The sequence below is a fragment of the Chionomys nivalis genome, chromosome 10 (assembly GCF_950005125.1).
Source record: "Chionomys nivalis chromosome 10, mChiNiv1.1, whole genome shotgun sequence".
NCBI lineage: Eukaryota > Metazoa > Chordata > Mammalia > Rodentia > Cricetidae > Chionomys > Chionomys nivalis.
This window is the reverse complement of record NC_080095.1, coordinates 26,110,115-26,128,024: the sequence shown is the minus strand read 5'-3', so window position 1 is coordinate 26,128,024 and position 17,910 is coordinate 26,110,115. Positions and strand designations below refer to the sequence as shown.

General features: G+C 47.4%; 1 protein-coding gene across 1 annotated transcript in view; it reads left to right on the top strand.

Moving 5' to 3' along the window:
• The window catches only part of Dglucy (D-glutamate cyclase), a 77,656-nt gene that overhangs the window by 44,159 nt on the left and 15,587 nt on the right, over positions 1-17,910 (top strand). The window contains exons 7-11 of the mRNA XM_057783260.1: positions 2,624-2,824; positions 9,280-9,540; positions 11,993-12,092; positions 14,599-14,747; positions 17,161-17,280. Coding sequence (XP_057639243.1) covers positions 2,624-2,824; positions 9,280-9,540; positions 11,993-12,092; positions 14,599-14,747; positions 17,161-17,280 — 831 coding nt within the window. The remainder of the gene's footprint in view (positions 1-2,623; positions 2,825-9,279; positions 9,541-11,992; positions 12,093-14,598; positions 14,748-17,160; positions 17,281-17,910) is intronic.

Genomic DNA, 17,910 nt, shown 5'->3' with positions numbered 1-17,910 from the left:
CACAGCGGAATTTTACAACGAAGCCGGTTTCCAGTATCTGCTGAGGACCAGTCCCTACACCCCTCAATACTGAAATCTAGCTTCTCCCAGAAGAAGGCAGTGTTAACCATTTCCCACCTTCCTGGGCACTCCAACTCAGGCTAGACTGTATGGGATTCCAATGCAGTATACATGCCAATAGATGTTCTATTATAGTTTTAAAGGGTTACTTATGTTATGTGTGTAAATGCTTCGCCTGCACGTGTGTATGTGCGGTGAACGGAGGCTAGCAGAGGGTATCAGATCCCCTGGAACTGAAGTTCCAGGCGGTTGTGAACTGCCACGTAGCTGCTGGGAACCGTAACCAAGTCCTCTGCAAGAGCAGCAAATACTTTTAACTGCTGAGCCATCTCTGTGTCCATTATACTGTGTTTTTAAGGGTAAGTGACAAGAAGAAAATAAACCTATTTGTCTTCACCCCAGGCACAAATAATCTTCTTTTGAATATTTTCAACCAATAGTTGGATGGATATTAAGAACTAAAAGCAATTATCATCAGCACACACACCCCCGCCACCCTGCAGCACACAAAAAGGCTGAACTAGAGTTATAATGAACAGACGGAAGAGGGCGCCCCCTGGCGGCCAGAAACAGGAATGTGATGGAAATACTGATACCAAGCGTTAACCATTACAGCCTGTTGTCAAAGACACTGGAAAATTCTGGTCAGGTCAGCCATTCCACTATGAAGAGTCAAGCTTAATGTTGTTTTGTTTTAAACTATCAGAATATCTTCCTGATATGGCGACAAGACATAGACAGCACGATCCACGGGATTCTACTGTTATTTAAAAGTTCATGCACCAAGTACTTACTGTATGCTAGGCATGCAATGCTGTGTCCTCAGGGAGCTTGTGGTCATTTCTAGGTATGGGATAAAACAGGTATGCACACGTCCATACACAGGCAGTATCTTAGTTAGGGTTTTTATTGCTATGAAGAAACACCATGACCATAGCAACTCTTATAAAGGAAAACCTTTATAAGAGGTTCAGTCTGTTATCATCATGGTGGACATGGCAGCATGCAGGCAGACACAGTGCTGGAAGAGGAGCTAATAGTCCTACATTTTGTGCAGGCAACAGGAAATGGTCTGAGACACTGGGTGTGGCTTGAGCATATATGAGACCACAAAGCCCACCTCCACAGCGACACACTTCCTCCAACAAGGCCACCCCTCCCAATAGTGCCACTGCCTTTGGGGGGGGGGCATTTCCTCTCAAACCACCGCAGACAGTAAATATACCCCAGCATAGCAGGCTTTCCTGCCATCCACCAGGGACTGTGCCTCTAAAGCAGATGTCACAGCTGGGAACATCCCAACACACCCTAGCCCTCTTAGGTCTGATGTGTACAGGTGGTGGGGTGAGAAGAGACGCCATCACCAGTCAGAAACAACAACGAACCATTCTCACACCTCAGCGTGTCGAGTTTTCTTACAATGGAGTCGCTGCTGTACAGCCCACACACTGACAGGAGCAAAGCCTTGTGCCACATTCTCAGCCCACTGCTCTTGTGTGTACCTGGCTCTCAAGTGATCACTTTAGGTGCTGTCTAACACCACACACACACACACACACACACACACACACGGGTAACCATTCCTCAGAGTCAATGGTCGCACCCTCTATAGGTCATATGCAAAGCTTATGGTCTATCAGTAGATGCTCCTTTTGGATGCTGGCTGACTCTGGCTTTCTATTGAATCCAAGAAATGTTACAATGTCTATGAAATCTAATATATCATCCACCCATCTCACACTGCCATCTATTTAACACCTACTATGTGCAAGGCAAAGAAACAACGGTGCCCCATCTTGAGGAGCACACAGCCAGGTAGAGGTAAAGTATGCCAAGACAACAGTGATGCCAAGGAAGGCAGCAGGGAGAAAGTCGATACACTAAGTAAGCACCTAGAAGCTAGGCACAAGGGCTAAGAGATGGCTCAGTGCCTGTCTCACTGATGCAAACTGTTATTGAGGGCTCACTCAGTTCCCAGCACTTCGCTGAGTCCTGAGGACGAGCAGACAAGGCACAGCCGTTGTCTTATCACTTAACGGATGTGTGCAGGAAAGGCGGAGTCACACCTGAAACTTGAACGCATCGCCACACTGCAGTCACTGCTGAGGATGATGCTAGCGTACGCTTAGGGCCGTCATCTAGCAAGGGAGGGCTGTGTTGCTGCTTTAAGAGAAATAGAAATGCCATGAGAAAACAGACTCTCCATACACAGAGGGGACCCAGTTTAACGTCTGCTAGAAGGTAAAGTGAGGGGCTTCACACACTGATCTCAGTCTGTGCCTACTGATATCCGCAGCTGTGATGGACAGAATCTCTAAGAGCCCCTGCTCCAGCTGTGGCAGCACCTCGCTTTTCCACCGTACCCACCTCCACTTTCCAACAAAGTGGAGGCAATTGTTCACATAGAACTTGCTCTAGCCATAAGTCGGCTCCTTCTGAGGCTGGTGCCAGCATACGCATAGCGAATCCTGTTGACAGAGTTGGGGCTGGGGCCATCTTCCCCCGCCACTGTGGATGGCGCTTGGTGGGGTGACGTCACAGCCCCACCTGTTGTGTGTTTCAGAGGCTCCGCTGGCTTTCACCAGCACTCCAGGCTGCACGGTGAAGATTCTGACGGACACTGTATCCCCAGCCAATTGTCCGACTCCTGAGGTGGTTCCAGAAGTCCACGCCATTTCCAAAGACCCTTTGCATTACAGCATAGTGTCAGCCGCTGCGGTTCAAAAGATCAGAGGGCTGGAGTCCACAATCGCCATAGACCCAGGTAAGAACAAAGTGTTCACGGCTTGGGAGACGCCCCATGGGGAAAGTGGCTGCTGCTCGAACAGGAGGGCCTGAGTTCAGAACCCGAGAACCCATGTGAAAATTCCAGCATGGTAATACATATCTGTAATCCCAGCACAGGATGTATGTGTGTGCACACGCGTGTGCACATGTGCATGTGAGTGAGTCTGTATGTAAGTGTGTGTGATTTTATATGTATGTGTGTGAGTGTATGTGTGTGCATGTGAGTGTGTGAGTGAGTCTGTATGTGTGTATGTATGTGTGTGTGTGTGTGTGTGTGTATGTGTGTGTGCTGGAGGTTGAAGAAACAGGCAGATCCCTGGCACTCCTGGTCACCCAGCCTAGCCAAATCAATGACCTCCAGGTTCAGTGAAAAATTTGTCTCAAAAGCCAGGTGGTGGTGGCGCACGCCTTTAATCCCAGCACTCGGGAGGCAGAGGCAGGCGGATCTCTGTGAGTTCGAGGCCAGCCTGGTCTACAAGAGCTAGTTCCAGGACCAGAACCAAAAGCTACGGAGAAACCCTGTCTCGAAAATCCAGAAAAAAAAAATTGTCTCAAAAAATAAGGAGTGAGTGATTATGAAAGACACTCAACATTGACCTCTGGCCTCCATACACACATTGCACACACGTATCTACATGCACATCTACATATACCACATACAAAATACATATAATGAATAAATAGATAAATAATTAAAACATTTACACCTAGTGACTGAAGCCTTCCATGAAAAAGGCAAACTATCCAAACCTTCCACAGTATAGTTCCTTAAAATGCTGGCACTGGCCTACAAGGTGACTCAGCTGGTTACGGCCCTCACAGTCAAGACTGACAACCTGAGGACCCACATACTGGAAGGCAAAAACATTTCCACAAGATGTCCCCTGATCTCCATATGCACAGCATGGCATGTGTGAGCACACATGCATGCATGCGCACACACATAAATTTTTAAACTTAATCGAAGAAGTTTTAAAAGCTTATACCATGTATGATCCCCCAAAAGACCAGAAGAATAGTCTCCAAGACACTGAGACTGAGGGCCTATCTCCGTCACAGTTCTATTGCTATGAAGAGGCACCATAACCAAACAACACTTATAAAAGAAAGCATTTAATTGGGGGCTCACTTACAGTTTCAGAGGCTTAGTCCATTATCACCACGGTGGGGAGCATGGCTGCAGGTATGGCAGGCATGGTGCTGGAGAAGTAGTTGGGAGGAGGGGGCTGACAAGGGCTCTGAAACCTCAAAACCCACCTCCAGTGCCACATCTCCTCTATGAAGACCACGCCTCTAATCCTTCAAATCCTTTCAAACAGTTCCACTCCCTGATGTGGAAGCATTCAAATACAAGAGCCTAAAGGGGCCGTTCTTAGTTCTTATTCAAACCACCACAGGGTCTGTAGGGAGGGACATTATGAGTGACTTTTGTTGTCTTTATGGCTGTGCTTTTTCAAATTCCAATACTAAGCAAGGGAGTGAGTTTATATGCATGTCTTAAACACTGGGCATCAGGGCTGGGGGCATAAGATTGCTTTCCTCCTCCTCCTCCTCCTCCTTCTCCTTCTCCTTCTTCTTCTTCTCCTTCCTTTTTTTTTTTTTTTTTTTTTTTTTTTGAGACAGGGTTTCTCTGTGTAGCTTTGGTGCTTGCCCCGGAACTATCTCTTGTAGACCAAGCTGGCCACGAACTCACAGAGGTCCTCCTTTCTCTGCCTCCCGAGTGCTGGGATTAAAGGTGTGAGATTGCTTTTCATTTGGGGACCCCAGTGGCAGGGCCAGGCAGCTAAGCTACAGCCTTGTGCAGCAGGACTGTATACTGTATTTCGTATCTCAGGGAAATAACTGCCCTTCTTCAGCTTGTAAACCACCAGCTTTCTTTCTTTCTTTCTTTCTTTTGTTTGTTTTTTGTTTTTGTTTTGTCTCGAGATGATTTTCTCTGTGTAACAGCCAAACCCAGCTGTCCTGGAAGTTTCCAGGCCGACCTTGAACTCACAGAGCTCCACCTGCCTCTGTCTCCTGAATGCTGGGATTACAGCCACACACCACCTGATTTAGTTGCCAGCTTTCTAAGCATGGACCAAGGCTGCTCGGAACTTCTAGGGAGCCTGCTGATAGGAGGTCTATGGAGAAAGGTTGAAAGCTTTTTTCGTTTGCATGGGTCTGCATCTGGGAGATGAAAGTCTAATCCCAGGTAGCCAGCAGAGGGCGCTGTGTCACCGACAGTTCCACAGTACAGTTAGTCCAACGGCCTGCCCTCGTGAGACACTTCCTGCCTCAGTTTCCTCATCAGTGCAACAAGACTACAGACAATTACACCTCCCTGCCAGGGTTGCGCTAAATGGCCAACATTAGCTGTGCCATAGTTACCTCTGGGCTTCAGCCAATACATGTTCCATCTTAGCAAATGTTCCAGTGTCTCTAAGAGACAGATTTTTATTAACTTCAGTTAGTAAACGAAAACAAAGCATATAAGGTTAAGAATTACCCAGTCCACATTCACAAGAGGTGGTTGGGGTAGATATTGCACCCTTGTCTACTGACTCTGTCAGCCATGGTTTGTATATGCTGTGTAAATTAGAATCTGAAATATAAATTGTGTGTCATTTTCTTGCCTGGACAGTTAAGAAGTTCTCTAGCATTCCTTAGAATATCCCATTCCTCCTGTACCTTCTCAGGAGTGGTGTTCTGAGAACTGGAGGGGAGCCACAAATATCTGGCTATGTCTGGGACTTATATGGCCTCCCCCAGAGTCTCACGGATTTCATTTCCCAGTCAGATGCTGGGATCTGTAAGTGTGGACCCAGAGAGCACAGAGGGATGAGCCAGAGTGCAGAGGAGACTCCCAGGAACCACAGAGCTGCCTCAGAAGACTGTCTAAAGAGAGCAGTGCCGCTGCCCCCCACTTACCCCCCACCCCGCAGTGCTATGAAACAGACCTCCCCAGAAGCCTGATGACCCCTGCTGGCCAAACCAAGGACACAAGGTAGCAGACCATCTTAGAGATGGCTGCTTCTGTCCACCAGGGCTGGAATGATGATCATTGCTGAGCTTCCTGATAAACTCTCGGACATGTTTGGTTTTGTTTAATTTATTGATTTTGCTTGGTTTTTTTCATTTTTAGAGGCTATTATTTACATATGAATACATAGTAAATTCATCATATATGCCTACCATAAAAACACCACTAAGGACATGCTCATGGCGCACATAGAGTTCTATATATTCTTGCCTGAACAATTAAAAGGAGTGTTTTGGGCGAGATGGCTCAGTGGCTAAGACACTTGCTAGCAAGCTGACAACTGAATTTCATCCTCAGGTCCCATGTGGTAGGAAAGAATCACCTCCTGCAAGTTGTCCTCTGACTTCCACACGCAGGCTATGACACACACATGGGCATGCACACGCGCACGGAGTCACACATGAATACATGTAGGGTTTATTTTTTTAAAGAGTACTCCCGCACTCTCTTGGGTAGATATTTTAATTTTTTTCCATAATAATTCCTTCCTCCTGGGCAGTCTTACCCAAGCTGATGGCACCCCCACTTAACGCAGCGTCATGAGGGAAGATGAATTATTAACTCTTAAATTAGCTTTGAGATTAAAAGAAGGAGCTGACAGAAGATTTACTGCCACCTCCGTTCACCCATTCCGTAGTAAGGGTGAGCAGAAAGGTCAGACACAATGTCTCCCGTAGGCGCTCCTGCAGACGGGGGGCAAGGCTTGAGGCGTGAGCCCCAGAGGAGGCAGATTTATGACCGTCTGATGTGCTGATTTCATCTGTGAAAAACTATCTTTAATCTGCAAGAAAAATAGATGATTTCAATTCCCACTAGAATAAGCAGATGTAAGATTAACGACAGTGTGCTGTGAGCTGGGCATTACTCACTGGGCTTATTAATAGAGCCCCTCAGTCATTTTTAAGAGGACATTGACTTGTGTCTGAGGTGTCTGGAGGATATGGAGGGTACAAGATTTATAGTAATGTTTTTGCGCTGGTAATGAAATCATCATATATATTTAAATGTGTGTGTGTGTGTGTGTGTGTGATGAACACAGCTTTCAGTTGCTCAGACGCTCCTCTCGCTCTCTTTAGTGCCCATCGTAAGCCAAGAAGCACGTTACACCCAGTTTTGTTTTATAAAATACTGTTATTCTTCTCTGTCTTGTCATCAAGATTTTGTGCTCAGCGTAGGACCATCAGAAAATACATGAAAATAGCCTCAGCCTCCTAAATACAGGGGTCATTAATTCAATATTGGAACTTGACCCAGTCTCAAAAATCTAATTAAGTAATAAAATTAAGTTATAGAAAGAAAATGTACGAAAGTAAAGAATCAATAAAAATGACCAGAATCCTGGAGCCCGAGGAGATGGCTCAGTTGGTCAAGTGCCTGTCATGTCACCAGCGGGAAGAGCTGGGTTCAGTCCCAAGCTTGTATAGGAAGGAGGGACAGCAGAGCAGTGTGTGCCCGGAATGCCAAAGCTAAGGAGGCAGACAGGTAGATCCTGGAGGTTCACTGGCCAGTCAGCCTAGCCAAATCAGTGAGCTCAAAGAAAAAAAGAAAAGAAGAAAGGAAGGGAGGAAGAAAGAAATTAATGGAATGGAATAAGCAATCAAAGAAGACACGTGATCACGTGATATCAATCTTGGGCCTCCATATGCACATGCACACACACACACATACATGCACAAGAACACATACAAATGCACACATAATTTTTGAACTACCAGAATCCATCACAACCAATAAATTATTAATAGGCTTGTATTTGCCACTAAAGTCATTCTGTTTGGTCCCAAATCTTAGCATGCAGGACTATATGTAATGGAACCTCACCATGATAAGCTTTTTAATAAACTATAATGACTTTTCATATCATGAAATGATCTCTATAACACCTACATACTGTCTGTCTATTTGAGACAAGTCTCTCTTTATTGCTCAGGCTAGCCTGGCACTCTCGGCAATCCACCTGCCTCAGGCTGGGATCACAGGAAAGAGTCAGCACAGCCAGTTCCCGACATCCTTTTTAATGTTTGCATAACATTCCATTGTGTGAGAGTACCGCCATTTGACTAGCAAACCACAAACAAGGCCATAGTAGGCGCCCTTCTCACTAAATTTCACACATACCTGTGATTATTTTATTAGGGATGCTGGAGACAGATGAGAGAATGGTAAAACGTTGAAGAAAAATCACCTTCCAGGCCCCAGCTTCCAGTTCCCCCTTCAACAACCCAGTAGTCGGGAGTTTCTGTCTCCACAGACTCCCTCCGTCTTGCTACCCGCCTTGTTTTTCATGTAGGAAAACCCAGATACAGGACCAAGGACACACAGCTCTCATGTGCCAGGTCCTGCATTTGAATTGTTCCTGTCTCAATTTGGAGTGGTACCTCCATATGGGGGTCCAAACCCAGCATCCCAGCATCCCTAATTCTCTTTGTGAAGCTCAGCGCCTCTCCACATCCCTCTGGCCTGTTCTGAGGCAGCCGGGCCTGGTGCTAGCAGTTGTCCCCTGGGTCTAATGGGCTCTTCTACAGAGACAGTGGATGGCTCCCTGTTTGCTTAACTCCTCCACTAGAGGACAGTCTGTATCCGTCTCTATTATAGGAGGCACAGACCACAGAGTACAAGGAAGTTGACCCCTTAATGGGCCACCTTTCCCCCAAATGGGGACAGAAGTCAATGAACAACTGGGTAGCCTCTGGTCCTCTGGTAGGGCAATTCTAGGCTGCATCCTCTGTGGCTTCTTGGTGACTCTCAAGCAAGACAGAGTTCTGGTTGCCCTCAGGATTAACTGGCTCACACTCGTCCTTTAGTGGTTCTTTGGATCTCATCTTCTGTTGTGTTCTCGGGTATTACCGTCTCCTGGAATACCTGCACCCCAGACCTTGTCTTGGGCTTGTGGGGAGGACTTCCCAGTGAATGTAGGCCATTTCCTTTCCTCTTTATTTATTCTTCTACTTACTAGGCTTCGCCAAACTATTCTAACAAATGAGCCTCAACAGGCCATGCTCAAATGCCTCAGAAGGCCGTGCTACCTCCATGAAACAGCACACAGTAGGTTTTCAGGGAGTTCTGGGTCAGCTCTACCCAGCTGCTTGGGGTCCCAGCGGCTCTGCCATCATATCGGGCTGTAGCTATCAACATTTCAAAGAAGAGCATAGGCGTGCTTGGAGAAACATGGAAATGCAGGGCCATGCACGTACTGTCTCCTCACGCTCCCTGAGACTAAGCCAGTCTCATGGCCACCCTAGCTAAGAGAGAGGGGAGAGGCAGAAGACCAGAGATGGAAGTGTGACCCTACAAATAGTTGAGCCTGCCACAGCCCTCCATAAGACTTCTGGACTCCACACAGCCCACACTATCAGTGTTTCTACCTTAAGTACAATAATCTAGATACTTTTGCTTTATTTTTGTGATTTTAGGGAACCGGGGGATCAGGCACCTGCTACACAAAGATGAGCTGCTGCGGGCTGCGCTGTCACTGTCTCACGCCCGCTCGATACTAGTCACCACTGGGTTCCCCACACATGTCAACCACGAGCCCCCAGAAGAGACAGACGGCCCGCCAGGAGCCATTGCTTTAGCCGCCTTCCTTCAGGCTCTGGGAAAGGAGACTTCCATGGTGGTAGATCAGAGAGCCCTAAGCTTGCATACGAAGCTCGTTGAAGAAGCCGTTAAGCAAGGTGAGTAGTGACCTGAGTTCAAGCCGTTTCCCCAAACAGGATTCTGAGGAAATCAATGTTTTGGCCTCCACCAGCCACTACCCAGCCCCAGGATGTGTCCTCAAGATACGGCATTTCATCTCCAAGCTCAGAACAACTTGGTTAAAGCAACAAGGTCTCATTTTATAGAGAAAGACACTGAGGTTCCTGGAAGTCCACGTGATCAACCAATCACTGTTGTCCACACGGTGGCCAGTTCCCACCACCAATCAGTGCCCTGAAGGATCAAAGCTATGTGAACCCATGCCACCCAGAACAGCGGGGGTGACCCTCAGCCTAGCAGGGGCAGGATCTGGAGGCTAAGTCTCCTGTCTCCTTGGTGATACACATATCTTAGCAAACATGAGGTGCCAATTTTTAAAGTAGTCATCTTGAAAACACACTTTCCCCTTCTCACATCTCCTGTCCCTCCCCTCAGCGTCTTGGCACTGTCTCCCAGGAAACCACCTGCATCTCAGGTCTGGGTTGCAGGGCAACCAGAACGCTGTAAGAGAAGAGACAGGTTGTTTGGTTTATGAAGCTGGAAGCTGAGACCAGTTACATGGTGAATTCTACAATGAAAGCTCTCAGGGACGCCACTGTGGGGATAAGCGGGGACAAAGGAGCCAGGATTTCTCCCTGTGGCCTCTCATCCAGAGGACAAGAGGAATGGAGACATTAAGAAATACTAGACGGATCAGCAAGTGAAACCAGGAAACCATGGGCTCAGGTGACCAACCATGTCAACTCTGCTCCAGGACCAAAGCAGATGCCACATGGCACCGTGCCGTGGCTATGTTTAACATTTATTCTCCAGAGAGAGAGAGAGAGAGAGAGAGAGCCCTGTCTCTTTCCTGAGAGCTCAGCTGGGTGGCTCTCAGGGTCTCGGGGCTGTCTGGGCTGCACGATGCCATGGGAAGTACCATTGCCTTATTGGATTCTGCAGAACTTTTGTCACATTTGGATGAAGTAAATGAAGCAACTGGACCTGTTTGTGAAAACTATTTCAGTCTGTTTTTGAGACCTAGCAAATGATTTGGGGGGGGGAACAGCGTGGACCTTTCTCCCCTCCCTTGGGCACAAGCTCAGTGTAAGGATTGTACCCTAGCTCAGAGGAGGGAGCCGCATTTCCTGACCCGTCTTGACAGAGGTCTTGTGTGTTCTTTCTCAGACATGTGGCTCAGTTGTCTGCCTGGGCTTCCTGGTACCCACACCCCAACACCAGTGCAGCCAGGGGAGTGAGGAGGACCTTGAGTCCGTACCCACTTTTTACTAGCTCCCAGCCAGGTAACTGACAGGTATCAGACCATCGTGGGTCCACCCCAGCAAACTGAGTGGGTGAGCATAACTTTACAGAAACAGTACTCAGGAAATTCATGTGGCCCAGCCAAAGTCGCATGCCTCTAAGTCCCGGGACCAGGGGCACTGCCCAGCAATCTCTGTTGGCCACCTTTCCTTCTGCTTGAAGATTTGCCCTGGACCTGTGAAAAAGCCAGGATTCATCCCCAAACTGCTGGGAGATAGATAAATGAAAATTTCAAATGAATTTCACTTGGGGGGGGATACATGTATGTCTTCCACATAATCTACAATAATGTGTTTTATGTGTGTAATCACAAAGTGTTATATTTTTTTAAGAATCAATTTCACTCTGTAAACCACTACCATACAAGTACAGATCCCAAGTCTCTGGGCCTCTGCTTCAGTTGGTATTGGTCTCCTCTGAAGGAGTGCTTAGGTGGAGAGGGAACTTGTAAGATCTGGGGGTAGGGATTTAATGGCTGGTTTTAATGTCTCTTTGTCACCTGACAAAGGAGTCTCAGTTGAGGAATTATCTAGATCAATTTGGCCTGTGGATTAATATTGCCAGCTGAACTAACCCTTTCTTTACTAAATTGCCTTGGGTAGGGGTGTTTTAGCTCAGTAACAGAAATTAAACTAAGACAGAACTGGAGTTGTGCTACCAACATATATATACCAACATATATGCACACATACATACTATATCTGACATACAACCTCCTTGGTGTCACTGAGCATCAATTTCCCCCTTCAATAATATAGAAATAATAATCACTTTATGGAAGAGGATTATGAAAATTAAATGATAGCATGCATGTAAAAATCCTGGCACTCTGTCCTGTGGGCATCTAAGTGAGTACATGGGACTCTTGCTGGCAGTGCGTTGGAATAGACCTTCTGTTGACTACACACCGCACATCCCCAGGTTGGTACTGCTCCAGTTCAACCCTCCAGCCCCTGTTAACTCCGGAGTTTAGTTAGGACTAGAAGTAAACCTACCATCCTCTGAGTTCTAACAAAATGTTCTAGGAAGGACACCACTCAATAACGGTTACGCTACTGCCCAAAGATGCTTTTCAACAGCGCAGTGCAATCCCAGCTGATGTGGCTGCCCTTTGTGTTTATTCTTAAGGTGTTCTGACGACACCAATCCCCATATTAACCTATCGAGGTGGATCAGTGGAAGATGCTCAGGCATTCTTGTGCAAAGATGGGGACCCTAAGTTTCCTAGGTACGTATATGGAACCCCAGATCGGGTGCGTGGGGGCAGGGAAGAGCACATCCTTGTCACCTTGCTGGCACGGTTTCTGCACAGCTTATCCTAGGGAGGAAAAGAAAGCCACCAGCCCAGGAAGCCAGAGTTCTGATGAGCTATATTAGCCATGACGTTGGGGCTAGCAGGGTCTACTTAGGGCTCCATAGAGCATGTCCGGAAATAGATCCGTGCCAGCAGGGGAGAGATGGAGCTCATCCCTGACAAAATAAGAAACGAAGTTAGCAGTCTCTCAACAATGGGGTCATGGCAGTAGTCAAACTATTTCAACTGGGGGTAGCTGGCACTTTTAGAAAACAAAACAGAAATAGCATTGTAGAGCGATGGAAACTGCTCTTTTGAAACCCTCCCTCCAAACCCCATGTGTGTGGGGGGGGTGTCTGAGTGTGTGTGTTTTGTGGTCAAACATTTTGAAAACCCCTTTTTTGTAGTATGTTTCAGATTTTATAACTTATACAGTGCTTTGTAAATCAGTCCATGTGTGTAACTGAAGCAGACACTTATGAAACAATACTGACTCTCGAGACTACAGCACTCAGATGCGCTCCATGTGCAATGCTCTCTGTGCTTTCGCCTCCAGCTTGTCCTGCTGCATCTGTGCCCGTATTCATCTGTCTCTGTCTCCTAAGGAGCTCATGCTATGTTCCATTCATTTTTTCCCTCTTTGAAAGTCAGTCCTAGTTGTTCAATGTCTGTGATGGGAATGAGAAGTTGAAATGAAGCAAAACGAGCCTATAGCAGCCAACACTCAGTTCCCCTCCCACTGGCCACTCTGCTGGATGTGGGGCACTGGGGAATTAGCGACCCCCAGGGCACCCAGCTACCCTGACCATCAGTCTCCTGGCCTATCAGCTTCTGACACTATTAAACTGAAGAAGATCCAAGTGGCTGTTTGTTAGAAGGGTGTTGGGGTAGGACAGGAGGATGGATGGAATTCAGGGACATAGGAAAGGAAAGCAGCCCTCATTCCAGAGTCTTCCAGGGAGGAACAAAAACAACTGATAAAGCCTAAACTGCTCCCATGTGGGACTGAAGAGATGGTTCAGTGTTAAGAGCTTTTACTGCTCTTGCAGAGAATCCAAATTTCATACCCAGCACCCATATGAGGCAGTTCACAGCTACCTATCACTTTATATCTGGGGGATCAGATGCCCTCTTTGGGACTCTATGGGCCCTTACACTCACACATATACCGACACACACACACACACATATATGCAGACACAGATACATATTGATAATAATAAAGATGTAACTTTAAGTAGTTCAGGGGCCTGCAAGATGGCTCAACAGGTAAAGGTGTTTGACACCAAGCCTGATGACCTGAACTGGATCCCTGTGATCCACATAAGGTGGAAGGAAGTTGTGTTCTGACCACCACATCATTTGCTGTAGCACGCGTGTATCCACGCTCCATCCATACACAGTAACGGTAGTAATACGTTTAAAAACATAGTCACAAAAGTACAAAGTCATCCTTAGCTGCATAGGCTATGGGAGACCTTGTCTCAAGAAAGAAACACAAAACCCAAACAAACAAAAAGGCTACGCTTACTCAGGGTCAAGACGTTTGCAAACTTGAGTTTATCCTAGCAATCCTTCCCCAGCTCATCCAAGCAGTGTGTCTTATGAAACCGCCTGACAGTTTTCACCTAGCATAGGAACTCAAAGAGAAATTAGGAAACAAACTCACATCTTTTGCTTCACTTTTAAATGTTGCTGAATCTCTAAGCCTTGTTGTAAATTGCACCCTTTGAGCTCTATAATTTGGCCAAAAAATCATATATATCATGAATATTGTCAATAAAAACACCCGAGTATTGCTTTAACTCTTGAGAAGCCTACATCCATGTCTGGATGTGTACTGTCCTTTTCATGTATATGTGTGTGTGTGTGTGTGTGTGTGTGTGTGTATTATGTGTGTATGGTATGAATGTGTGTGTGGTGTGTATGAGGTCTGGATTGTGGTATGTGTGGTCTATATGTGTGGTGTGTGTGTGTGCGGTGTGGTGTGTGTGTGTGTGTGTGTGAGAGAGAGAGAGAGAGAGAAAGAAAGAGAGAGAGAGAGAGAGAGAGAGAGAATGAGGAGAGTTAATGATCCCTACCTAAATCTGAAATCTGCACCGTCTCCTATCCCTGAATAGACTTGCTAACTTGTCTTTACTTTGACTTGCTCCGAAATTCTTTCTGGTGCAGTCAGTGCGGTAGAGGACCCAGCTTTACAACTGTGTGGGGGTGCTGGGAACCCCTCAGGCTTCTGGCAGCAGCGCTGGGCTCGTCTCTCCACCAGCGGTGACGTAGTGAATCAGTTCCCGTGATGGCCCCCACTCCTGCACAAAGTAGGCCTCAGCCAGGCATAGGATTAAAGGAGCCAAGAAACCAAGGGACGTTCCGCAGACCACGGTTAGAGCCAGCGAAGCTGCCATTGTCCCCTTGAAGACTCACCACCGTTGCTTCTGGGCAGATTTGACCACCTGGTGGCCATAGAGCGTGCGGGGAGGGCGGCTGACGGCAGTTACTACAATGCCAGGAAGATGAACATCAAGCTCTTAGTTGACCCCATCGATGACCTTTTCCTTGCCGCACAAAAGATTCCTGGAATCTCATCCACTGGTGAGTGGGGACACTAAGATTTCAACACGAACACATCCGCGCTAAGCACCTTTTATCAACCAGCGAGTGCAGGCCAGGCAAGAGGGACATGCACACTAGTGCTTTCTTCCCCCAAACAGTCTAGACGCTAGTGACACCGTGATTAAGAAATGCAACAGCCCCTTAGGAGAAAGGGAAGTGACGCACACAGAGCATTCTCCATCTGCCCGATTCCGAAGTAATTAAACTCATCGAGAAATATTAACAACAGTGAAGTTGAGGCATGCTGTATCATTTGGATCGTACAGGCTGGATTTTGTCTTGTGTCATCTGAAGAAGCGCTTCCCTTTTTAAGTATATTAAATGTGAGATGAGGTAACTATTACTGTTACTAATATACTGCTTGGGTTCTGAACTTTGTACTTTTCTAAGAACTTTCACAACTGTTTTCTGTTTTTTTATTTTTTATTTTCTATTTTCCTGCTCAAAAACCCGTGTGGTAGGAAGGAAGTCAATGAGAAAACAAGGCTCAATGAGATTGAAACTGCCTGGCTAATTAGCATTGCCAGCAGGATTTGGGGCAAAGTGCACCCTCCAGCCCCTACTGTCAAAGAATCACCTTGCTTTTAGGACTGAGCCAGTCCCCAAAGGCTGCTAGCTAGCTCTCCTTCCTCCCTCAGGAGGCCTGGGGTAATAAAAGCCTGTCGTCCTGAGCTTGTTATGCTCCAAACCTCTGAGTGTTTCTCAGATCCATTAGTCCCCTCTGACTTCTGAGGTTTTGAGGAGTGAATGAAACCTTCTGGGTTGACTAGAAAGTTTCTGCAAATCCCCAGATTTTCCCAGAAGAGGCTGTGGGTGGGACGCACGCAGTGTGGTCGGCTGGGTTGGTTTCTCACTTCCTGTCCCTCTGGGTTGGGCAGATAAAGGACCCAACGCCTGCAGGGAGGTGTCTCCCACAAGATGAAAGAGTCCAAAGGAGCAATTAGCAGGCGGAGCCTGGGAAGCTGTAAGAGTGCCCTCCCCCACCACATGCGTCCTGGCCCTCCCTGGCACGTCACTGCCCCTGACACTTCCTGGGGCTGGGTCGCTTTTGTCATTCAATCATGCTGTCACTAAAGCAGAAACCGTTCTGAGAAGAAAAATCCTCAGGGTGTTAGTGGAAGGTGTTCAGTCACTCGTACCCGTCCCCGTCTTTTGGCTCAGTTTGATCTCCAGTGCCTGAGATGGTCTAGCTCCCCATCTCCATCAGTTCACTGGGGGTGCTAGCCTCTAACATAGTAGTTCTCAACCTCCATATGCTGTGGCCCTTTAATACAGATCCTCATGATATGGTGACCCCTCCAACCATAAAATTACTTTGTTGCTACTTCATAACTGTAATTTTGTTATTGTCGTGAATCATAATGTGAATATCTGATATGCAGGACATCTGATATGCGACCCCTGTGAAAGGGGTGTGCGACCCCAGAGGGGTCAGTTCACAGGCTGAGATCCACAGCCCTAGCAGAATTAGTCTGTGTATCCTAAGCCCTCGTGGAAGAAACTCAAACACAATAATACCCATTTCTGTCCTCGAGGCTCTGGGACACGCCCTTGCATAAAGAAGTCATAAAGGCCATCCTTACTATGCTGTGCAGCATGGGCCCCAACTCCTGCGCTAGGGCAGTCCTCACACTAGCTCTCCAGAGCAGCTGTGACTGGATCTCTTGCAGCTAAGCTCACTCCCGGACTGTCCAGTCTGCAGCAGTGTGCCTTCCAGCGAGGATGTTTCAGACATCGGCCAGATGTCCCTTGGTTTTGTTTAAAATGAATCACATGCATGAGTTTCCCATTCCGTAAGCAGAAGCCTATTGGTTGCAACCCCTTTGGGGGTTAAGTGACCCTTTCACAGGGGATGCCTAAGATCATCAGAAAACACAGCTGTTTATGTTATGATTCACAACAGCAGCAAAATCACAGTTCTGACGAAGTTACCATAGTAATTTATGGTTGGGGGTCATCACAACATGAAGAACTGAGAACCACTCGACTAGATTAAAACACAGTTCGCCTCTACCAATGGGATGTTGGCCAGTCAGATGGTACAACTCAGTGAGGAAAGCCACTGTGTGGAGGCTACTGGATGTCACTGGACCCTTGTTTCCAGTAACCCTGGTGACATGTCAGGACACAAGGCACCCCACCTGTGACTGGATGTGGGGACTTTATAGAAGACAGAATCCCACTCCAGTGAGCTCCAAAATCAGACTTACTCTCCCAACTATCGAGGTTTCTAGAAGACATGAAGAAGAATCAACGTCTGGTTGTCAGAAATATATTCAGAGCCAACCACTGACATGTGGGGGAGGGGCTGTCTTGTCCTCCCATCCGGCCCCCCCCCCCCCCCGCTCACTTTGCCCCCAGCCTCTACATTGACTGCTTCTCTTCCCTTCAGGAGTGGGTGATGGAGGCAATGAGCTTGGGATGGGCAAGGTCAAGGAGGCCGTGAAGAAGTACATAAGAAACGGAGATGTCATCGCCTGTGCTGTGGAAGCCGACTTTGCTGTCATTGCTGGTGAGTACCTGGCTGCCCAGGGTAAGCGACCTGGCTTGAAGCCTGACCAGGTGTGTTAGTCAGTTTCTCATTACTGTGACATCTACCTGAAAGAAACAACTTCAAAGAAGGAAGGATGGTTTGGGTGCATGGTCTCAAAGGGTTCAGAAAACAGCTACTGGCTTTATTACTCCTGGGTCTGTAGCCAGGCAGCCTGTCGCGGTGGAAACGCTGCCTATTCTACAGTGACCGGGAAACAGAGCGAGAGACCTTGTGTTTGCCTGGCAGGCTACTTCTTCTTTGTCCTGTCTGGGTTTGTACCCTACTGGACAGTTCTGCTCACACTCAGGAAGGGCCTTTATCACTCCGTTGCTGTCCAACACGTCAGTCTTTTCTGGAAACACCCTCTAGACCACCTGTGCTTGACTGCTTTCCCAGACACCTCTCAATGCAGTCAGATTAACAATCGAGATAACCGTTACACCAGAGCAACCTTCCCTTCTCTCCAAGGGTCTCTAGAGGGCACCAAGGGAGGGCGGGCACGTTCAGTCATTCGGTTAACATTCACAGTGTGCCCAGGCTTTGTTCTGGGTTCTAGGCACCAACAGAGATGATGTGTGCTGAAGAACCTCTTTCCTGAGCTGATAGACG